Source organism: Pecten maximus, chromosome 8 (assembly GCF_902652985.1).
Source record: "Pecten maximus chromosome 8, xPecMax1.1, whole genome shotgun sequence".
In the NCBI taxonomy this organism is placed as follows: Eukaryota; Metazoa; Mollusca; class Bivalvia; order Pectinida; family Pectinidae; genus Pecten; species Pecten maximus.
In genome coordinates this window covers 12,376,616-12,385,608 of record NC_047022.1, presented here as the reverse complement: position 1 = coordinate 12,385,608, position 8,993 = coordinate 12,376,616, and the positions used below count along the sequence as shown (strand labels likewise).

At 34.3% G+C, this 8,993-nt stretch overlaps 1 protein-coding gene across 9 annotated transcripts in view; it reads right to left on the bottom strand.

Moving 5' to 3' along the window:
- The window catches only part of LOC117332479 (anucleate primary sterigmata protein B-like), a 118,774-nt gene that overhangs the window by 62,275 nt on the left and 47,506 nt on the right, over positions 1-8,993 (bottom strand). For 6 of the 9 annotated variants that reach the window (XM_033891396.1, XM_033891397.1, XM_033891395.1 and 3 more), the window contains 5 exons: positions 8,246-8,377; positions 6,353-6,553; positions 3,991-4,224; positions 3,536-3,568; positions 2,443-2,518 (listed from right to left, as the gene is read on the bottom strand). In XM_033891396.1, coding sequence (XP_033747287.1) covers positions 2,443-2,518; positions 3,536-3,568; positions 3,991-4,224; positions 6,353-6,553; positions 8,246-8,377 — 676 coding nt within the window. The remainder of the gene's footprint in view (positions 1-2,442; positions 2,519-3,535; positions 3,569-3,990; positions 4,225-6,352; positions 6,554-8,245; positions 8,378-8,993) is intronic. The other 3 variants (XM_033891402.1, XM_033891403.1, XM_033891401.1) reach the window with 2 other exon arrangements.

The following is an 8,993-nucleotide window of genomic DNA, read 5'->3' as shown; positions in this document are numbered from 1 at the left end:
CTGCAACAAAGGATCCACAGAAAAAATTATCTATTATTTTATAGATATTCAGACCTCCTATAGCTACCCTGCTGACATCTGGTTTCGAGCCCAATGTGCTAACCAGTCTGAGTCGAAGGGGTAGTTGAGGTACCGTAAAAACTCGTGTAATTTGCGCACCAGTGTAATTTGCGCAGGTACTTTTTGGGGCTGAAAATCCTGAAAAAAACTTCTATCCGTATATTTTGTGCATGGAAAATTTTGACCAAAAACGATGTCCAGGAGGTCCCAAAAACGATGTATGAAAATGACACTAACACAGATTAGCACAAAACTTTGCTTAAAATCTTTCTACTAAATACTTACAATGTATTTTGTATTTGTAATGAGGAAATAGCAAAATTGCGTCTTGTTTATTTATATGAATTCAGTCTTATTTACTTATAAGGTGCTATTCCTTCCCTCATTTATAGGTTTGTAACATATAAGCATTGGAACCTGATGCAAATTAATGGTCTGCATAGCTGCATCTTTGCATTAATTGCGATATGCTTACAGGTAATCTGTCACCGCTAAGTCCCCACAGTTAAAGTGTAATCTGCTACTAGTTGTAGAAATCTGTGAGACCTTTTCTACACAGCTACAAATTACCCACTGCCTGAATTGAGAGGAGTGGAATCATAAGTGTTAAGTTCAGTCTACCCCTAATATGCCAAAAACTTTAATATAGGCGTTGGTTTGTTCCATGTACATGAATAAGTTTAGTATATAAATGAGTTTGTTTGTAGGTGCAGCATTTACGTTGATATTGATTATGTTATTATTAATTTATTACATTTTTACCAGTGAAATATCAAAAATTATTCATTCTATAAAAGTGATATTTTTCACTAGTGAAGAATATCATATTTTTCACTAGTGAAAAATATCACTTTTGCTGATTTGACCAATCAAATTAATGATTAGAAAATACCAAAATAATTGACCAATCAGAAAGCCCGACATATATGTCAGCACCTGGACAGGAGGAACTACTTTTTTTGTATGCAAACTTTCGCTGTAGGCCTAGTTAGCATACGGGGTAGGTTTTTCGTTGATAAAAAATGTAATAAACAGAATATCTAACAGTGTATTCAGTAATACCAAATATATTTCACTCGTGGGGCTAATATTTTGATATTTTTTGAAAAATATAAAAATATTAGCCTGTTAGTTATCCTCTATTTCTTTATAAAATATGTTTTATGAGTATAGTATTATGTGATTGCGTATTACTGTTACTTGTTCTATCTAAATCAGATTATTGCATCTATTACACATGTGGGTTAATGTTGCGTCCCATTTTGTTGCTCATTAGTGTATTCATGTAAAATATACATTGTTGTACATTGTTGCAACTTGTACATTCCGATGACGTCACATTGTTTACAAATCCCGTGTTGTGTCTGCTCTGCCGGACACGAAGGCTTCATTCTGTTTTTTTAGCGTTTTTGTTAGTTTTCTTATATTTCAATTGATCAGGTATGGTAAAACAACCTCAATCAGTATGATGTAAGAATGTAGTTTTAAGAAAAATGGCATGTTGTGCAGAAGACTTCAACTTTCACTTTGTCAGTGCATTTGTGATCGCAGCTTGGATTGGCTGTCATGGCAACGACGAGGACGGTGGTTTTACCAGTGTTGAATCTACAAACTTGTTTGTACAACCGAAAACTTCTAACTATACCTTATGTCTTTAGAAATCATCTGTTTATAATTAATTGAATTAATAATGATCCATTGCATTCATCTATCAACATTTGTTCATTTCTATATGCCGATTTCGATACTAAAAACACTGAAGAGTTCCAATAATGAAGCATGAACATTAACACTCTTGCTACCCAAAATCAATACTTATGAAACAGATAAGAGCGTGAAGGTATTTGTACGAGAACAACGAAAAATGCTGTACATTCTTATGAAAATGGTAAACATCGTCAAAATTATTAAAAAAGTAGTCAATTAATCGGCACTTCGTCAATTTATGCCAATTTATAACGCCGTTATTTAACTACATGAATAAATAGAAGAATGTACAGCACTTTTCCTCGATTTCTAAGTATGATGAACAAGTGTATCATGTTTGTTTGTACGGCAAAATACGTTAGCTCTGGCCGTCCTTCGTGCCAGTCGCATGACCACGCAAGAACACGAGGACCGACGAAAACATTCCAATATGGATGGACACCTAACATTAAAATCCGGTCGAGAAAACAAACAGAACTGACGGGGAAATTATTAAGTAATGAATTTATTCAAAAACATAATGATTTTTGTTCTGTTTAATAATATAATGCAATATTAACCCACATGTGTTCTCAATGAACAGTTAGTTCTGTATGTTTTTGGGATAGTTCAAACCACTTGGGAAAGTCTTTTTTTCTATCAATCATACTTTTTTATTACTAAAAGACATCCTACCTTTTAGATGACTTCTGTGATGAACGTTCATCTATTTTCACATGGCCATTTTGTTTCTTTTCTTTCTTCTGTCGATCTGAAAATCAAGAGAGAATTTAACATTCCTTATTCAGACATTCTGAATGTTGAGTTTTATGTATAAAGTTTCAATTCCAGGTAAATTAGTTAAACTTTCTATGAGTCAGTCCTGAATACTTAACCAATCATCTAAACAATAGTCACCGGAATTATTTGTTATCTCCCCTTTTATGTCCAAAACTGTGTAAACAGTTATCTCCCTTTTGATTTCCCAAAAACAGAAAGCTACAAATAATAACATCATTACCATATGTAATTATTGACAGTTGTCTCCACTTTGATTTCCAGAAACAGAAAACTACAGTTAATACATTATTGACAGCTGTCATTATTGACAGTTGTCTCCCCTTTTATGTTAAATACAATGTAAACAGTTGTCTCCCCTTTGATTTTCAAAAACAGAAAGCTACAATTAATGATATATTATTACCAGTTCTCCTCTTTAATATTAGATTTTTTTTATTTTTCCCAATCTGATTTCAAAAAAGTATTATTAAATTATTGCCAGGTGTCTCCTTTTAATTAACAATTTATTTTAAGAATACAGTCCTAACCTATATTTAAGATAGGATTTGCTCAGCAAGTTTCAGACAAAGTGCATAATCTAGTGTAGAATATTTCATTATGAACATTACAGATACCAAATTTCAGATATTTCACTAATTGTACGAGTTTTCTTAAAAATGGACCTGTGTGTCAATATCCTAAATGCCTAAACAGGCCAACCACAACGTGAGCATCAGAAGATCTACTTCATTCCAATTTTTTGAGTCTTAAGAGACAGGATGGTAGTAGTGCATGGAATGAAAAGTGATTTCAAATATTTTTTAAATTACTGTGAAAATACATGGCTGTAAAACCCACATTGACAGAATCAGTGAAGAGGGTATAGAGGATCGTTTAAACTGTAGTCCACAAGTGCTGGTAACCACACGCACAGTTAAACATGTGTGTAAGTAGGGCTTGTCAAACCACAGTGCTTCTGACAACTTAGCCAGTAGGGGAGATAACTTACCTAACCATTTAATTTGTCCCTTCAGCAGCATCACTACAGCATTAGTGATAATATTTTGTATATTATCAACAACGGAAGCCAATATATATATAGGTACCTCATGTGTCATACATCAGGCTTCAAATAACTGACTAATAGGTCATATATAGTCAAAATTTTAACAGTTGTAGTGCTATCAGCAATCCCCAAACACCGAATTGTGTCATACATCAGGCTTCAAATAACTGACTAATAGGCCATATATAGTCAAAATTTTAACAGCTCTAGTGCTGTCAGCAATCCCCAAACACCGAATTAACATTTGCTAACAAATAACTTGCCACATAAATTTTGAGTTAAAACAGTTCTACTGCTAAATCATGAGCCTTACATCATTTTTCAGACATTTCAACACTATTCAAACTAAAGCTTTGGTATCAAGTCATAATCACAGTGTAAATTAAAATTAGACTTACATGGAGCCGTGACCTTGAGAATCTCTTTGACCTTGGCGTGTAGAGGGTCATTGTCTGTATGCTCAGTTTCACTATCAGCTGAAGGTCGAAAGACAAGTTCCTGAAATTTCACCTCAAAATCCTCAGTCTTGATAGAGTCCGCATCACTGATGTTACCAAGTTTTCTTCTGGAATACCCAGTCTGTCGTCGCGGTGACGATCGAGCTCCATGAAATGATGATGGTCTAAGTTTACCTTAAATGTATAAGGTAAATATTGAAAAGCAAACCTCCATTTTCCTGACCTTTTAATTAACATGAGAATGTCTGGAAGACATAAATGCATACTATATAACATTGACATGCAAATTTCGTGTCACTATTTTAAAAAATTCATTATTAATTAAAAGTTTTATTCAAAATCAAAGTGTTGAAAAATGGATTCAAGAATAATTGCAATGAATCGGTAGACACTTTTCTATAGGGAGTAACAATGATCTTAATCCTGAAACCCTGTATGATGAACGAATGGATGAAAAACATTGAACAAAGTTTGAACAAAATCTTATATGATTTCTCCTATCCAGTTAAGTTAGAGGTTCTGCTATTGAATTGATCAATTTGGAGTGTACAATATAGTAATAGACTAGTACATCATTAATAGTCTATGTTATACGTTTTACCAAGCAGGATTTATAAGCATGTTTGTTAGTTTGTTTTTGTTTAACGTCCTTTTAACAGCCAGGGTCATTTAAGGACGTTCCAGGTTTTGGAGGTGGAGGAAAGTCGGAGTACCCGGAGAAAAACCACCGGCCTACGGTCAGTACCTGGCAACTGCCCCAAGTGGAGGGCTAGTGATAAAGTGTCGGTACACCTTAACCACTCGGCCACCGCGGCCCCTATAAGCATGTTAGGTTATGAAAACTGCCTTAGGATGGGACAGAGCTGTAGTAATTTGTTGTGGACATCAATGAGACTGGTTTAGGATGGGACAGAGTTGTAGTAATTTGTTGTGGACATCAATGAGACGGGTTTAGGATGGGACAGAGTTGTAGTAATTTGTTGTCGACATCAATGAGACTGGTTTAGGATGGGACAGAGTTGTAGTAATTTGTTGTGGACATCATTGAGACGGGTTTAGGATGGGACAGAGTTGTAGTAATTTGTTGTGGACATCAATGAGACTGGTTTAGGATGGGACAGAGTTGTAGTAATTTGTTGTGGACACCAATGAGACGGGTTTAGGACGGGACAGAGTTATAGTAATTTGTTGTGGACATCAATGAGACGGGTTAAGGATGGGACAGAGTTGTAGTAATTTGTTGTGGACATCAATGAGACTGGTTTAGGACGGGACAGAGTTGTAGTAATTTGTTGTGGACATCAATGAGACGGGTTTAGGATGGGACAGAGTTGTAGTAATTTGTTGTGGACATCAATGAGACGGGTTAAGGATGGGACAGAGTTGTAGTAATTTGTTGTGGACATCAATGAGACTGGTTTAGGACGGGACAGAGTTGTAGTAATTTGTTGTGGACATCAATGAAATGGGTAAGTCTAGAGTTTGGTTTGTTTTTGTTTAACGTCCTATTAACAGCCAGGGTCATTTAAGGACGTGCCAGGTTTTAGAGGTGGAGGAAAGCCGGAGTACCCGGAGAAAAACCACCGGCCTACGGTCAGTACCTGGCAACTGCCCCACATAGGTTTCGAACTCGCAACCCAGTGGTGGAGGGCTAGTGATAAAGTGTCGGGACACTTTAACCACTCGGCCACCGCGGCCCCTAAAGTCTAGAGATAGACAGCCTTTAACATCCATTGTCTGTCAGTGACTAAATTACTCACAAAATTGATTGTATGATAAAATTTAACTTAAAATAAAAGGTTTTCACTTTCTTTTGTATCGTATGTGCTGAAAGGTTTTTCTCTTGTCATGACAGGTGGCTTGGAGAAACATCGGGACAGAATTTTACCATTAACAAGAATTCAACGGAAGTGGATGTGTCCCCTGTGCAGAAAGATTGGCGAATTATTGCACAGAAACAGATTATCTATTTATAGTAACAGTAACCTTGACCTTTGACATTTGGACCAATAAGTACACAATCCCATACAACACTTGCAGTTTTGAAAAACTACATGAAAATTGAGTTTGAGGGGCCCAAACTTGAGTTATCGCATGGAAACAAGTTATACTGACATCGACTTTTGTGCTTCAGCCCTGAAAAGGGATCCCAAGCAAGCACTTGCAGAAGCAAGATCTGCATAAAATTTTTATTTTATCAGCCCAAAGTAACTTGAGTTACCTACTGCAGGCAACACAAAAACCAATCTAAACACCAAGCACCAAATTTATCTTAAGCCAGCAATTTCATGAAAATCCTTACCTCTGGGCTGTGTGGGAAGTCTGTCTTCAGTCTGTGGTATGTCTCCATTCCGGGAAGGTAGACTGGACGTGTTTTCAGTTACCGGACGTTCCGATTGATAATGATGTAAACTGGAGGATATCCTGGATGGAGAGTTGGGTCTGTTCTGTGAGGGTCCAGAGGGAGAGTGGAGCTGCTCTTCTCCCTCAACACTTTTGCTTGCTGATAGTAAATATTTACTAATCGTTAGGATAGGTGTGAAACAATCATAAAGACACAATAGCAGTTATACATTACTCCTTAAATATTTCTGGTTCATCATTTACAAAAATTATTTTATCAGTGTTTAAAAATATACTTTCTTGTGACATGTATCACCTTTCCTTATATTTCATCTGCATAAAAATTGACTTGGAAATGCATGGGAGATAACTCTAACACAATATACAGATAGTACATATATCCTTAAGTCTCTTATTTTGAAATCCATGGGAGATAGCTCCAACACAAAACATAGATTGTTTTTTGCCTTGACAGTCAGAATTTTATGTTAAACAATCAATACATAGGATAAACACCTGAAAAAATCCTGCTATTTTGTGATTTGTGTATTGGAAAATCGTGATCATAGAATTTTTTTTTTTATTATTATTATTTTTTTACTCATTAATAACAATAATAGGTTTAATTGTGTAAATTTCTGGAAGATTTCCACACTTCTTTATTATTTTATTTGAATGACTGTCACAATTTTACTTAAAAGCTATTTCAGGGAGTTCGGTCTATCATTAATGGAGATAAAATTTTAATCCAAAGTGTTTGGGTTCGGATGTTAATTAGGAGACAGTAAAGATATCACCATTAATCACTGATACACTGTTACAGGGAGATAACTCCAATCACTGATAATTACACTGTTACAGGGAGATAACTCCAATCACTGATAATTACACTGTTACAGGGAGATAACTCCAATCACTGATAATTACACTGTTACAGGGAGATAACTCCAATACATGTACACTGTTACAGGGAGATAACTCCAAGTGTTAGACATGATGACAATAACACCATAATAAATGAATTCTAATGAAAACTATTAAATGAATGGTAATGAAAATGTTAATGAATGAATAATGACAAACCGGATTATTCACCAAATCTCTACATTTTAAAATAAATTCCATATCAATTCTCGGTCTTTCTGCAGTCAAAAACACACTGCTCAATTATACATATAACTTTATTAAATTCAATATCAAATTAATGATATTTCTTTTTTCTTTTTCAATTCAAAAGTAGCATAATTATAACATGCTAATATTTTTTCAGAATGTCCATAGCTTCTGGTTACAATCTTTATGCTTAAAATCACACACAGCACACAAAAACTTTCTAAGCTTATAAATACTGCATGCATTTTAATGTTCAATACTGGTGTATTTTCAAAGTATAATAAAATCTTTGAAAATCACCTATATATGTCAATACCAACTGTTATCAATCATCAAAAATCGAAACTTTGATTAACAATAAAAAAAAAATTATTTGAAAATCATTAATAGGAAGAAATGAATGGGTTTTTTTAGTCGTCCTTCTTCAAATTCAATTATCATTAATTTCTTATATTTCTTAGTATCTATCTAAAATCATTTGAAGCATTAATATGTAAGTTAATTCTACAAAACATAGTCTTTACAAATATCCAGCATTTTTCTCAATAAAAGATTAAACTTATCGGCAAGAAATAAATTAAAATATACCATCAAAATTATACTGACACTTCAAATTCAAAAATGAAAACATCATTAAACATACATTCAAAATAAATCAAAACTAAAAACAAAAAATAAGTTTGACCATTTGTGCTGTACATGCATGAGGCCAGTGGACACAATATGTAGGAGGGCCCACCTTTGGATTGGTCAGTATCATAGTAATCCCAGGACAGGTCAGCCTTGGTCGGAGTCTCCGCTCCGCTGTGGGTCAGTTCACCGGTCAAGTTATCGCTGTCCTCATCGGACTTGTTCTCCAGTGTGTCGGAGTCTGACCGAGATATGGGGATCAATGTATTCTCCACAAATATTCAATATTACTCAGAGACCCAATACCTAGACATCAGATGTCAACAATTCAGAAATGTCTATCTGAGGCAATTCACAGAGAACTTTTCTTTTTTCTTTTTCACTGATTCAGCATATCTTGTCTAAACTGAACATCACAATTACAAAAATATTTGATTCCAAATCAGACCAGTCTTACAACATCTATATAATATTATACAGACCGGTCATATAACATATATATAATATTATACAGACCAGTCATATAACATGTATATAATATTATACAGACCAGCCATATAACATATATATAATATTATACAGACCAGCCATATAACATATATATAATATTATACAGACCAGCCATATAACATATATATAATATTATACAGACCAGCCATATAACATAAATATAATATTATACAGACCGGTCATATAACATATATATAAGATTATATTTAATACAATACAAAGCACTGATATAATATATATAATATAACACAGACCAGGTTTCCATTCTATGCGATCTAAACAGTATGATGTTCAGATTTGATACACAAGAGTTTGACAGATTACTAAATTGTTCTCTAAATTAACGC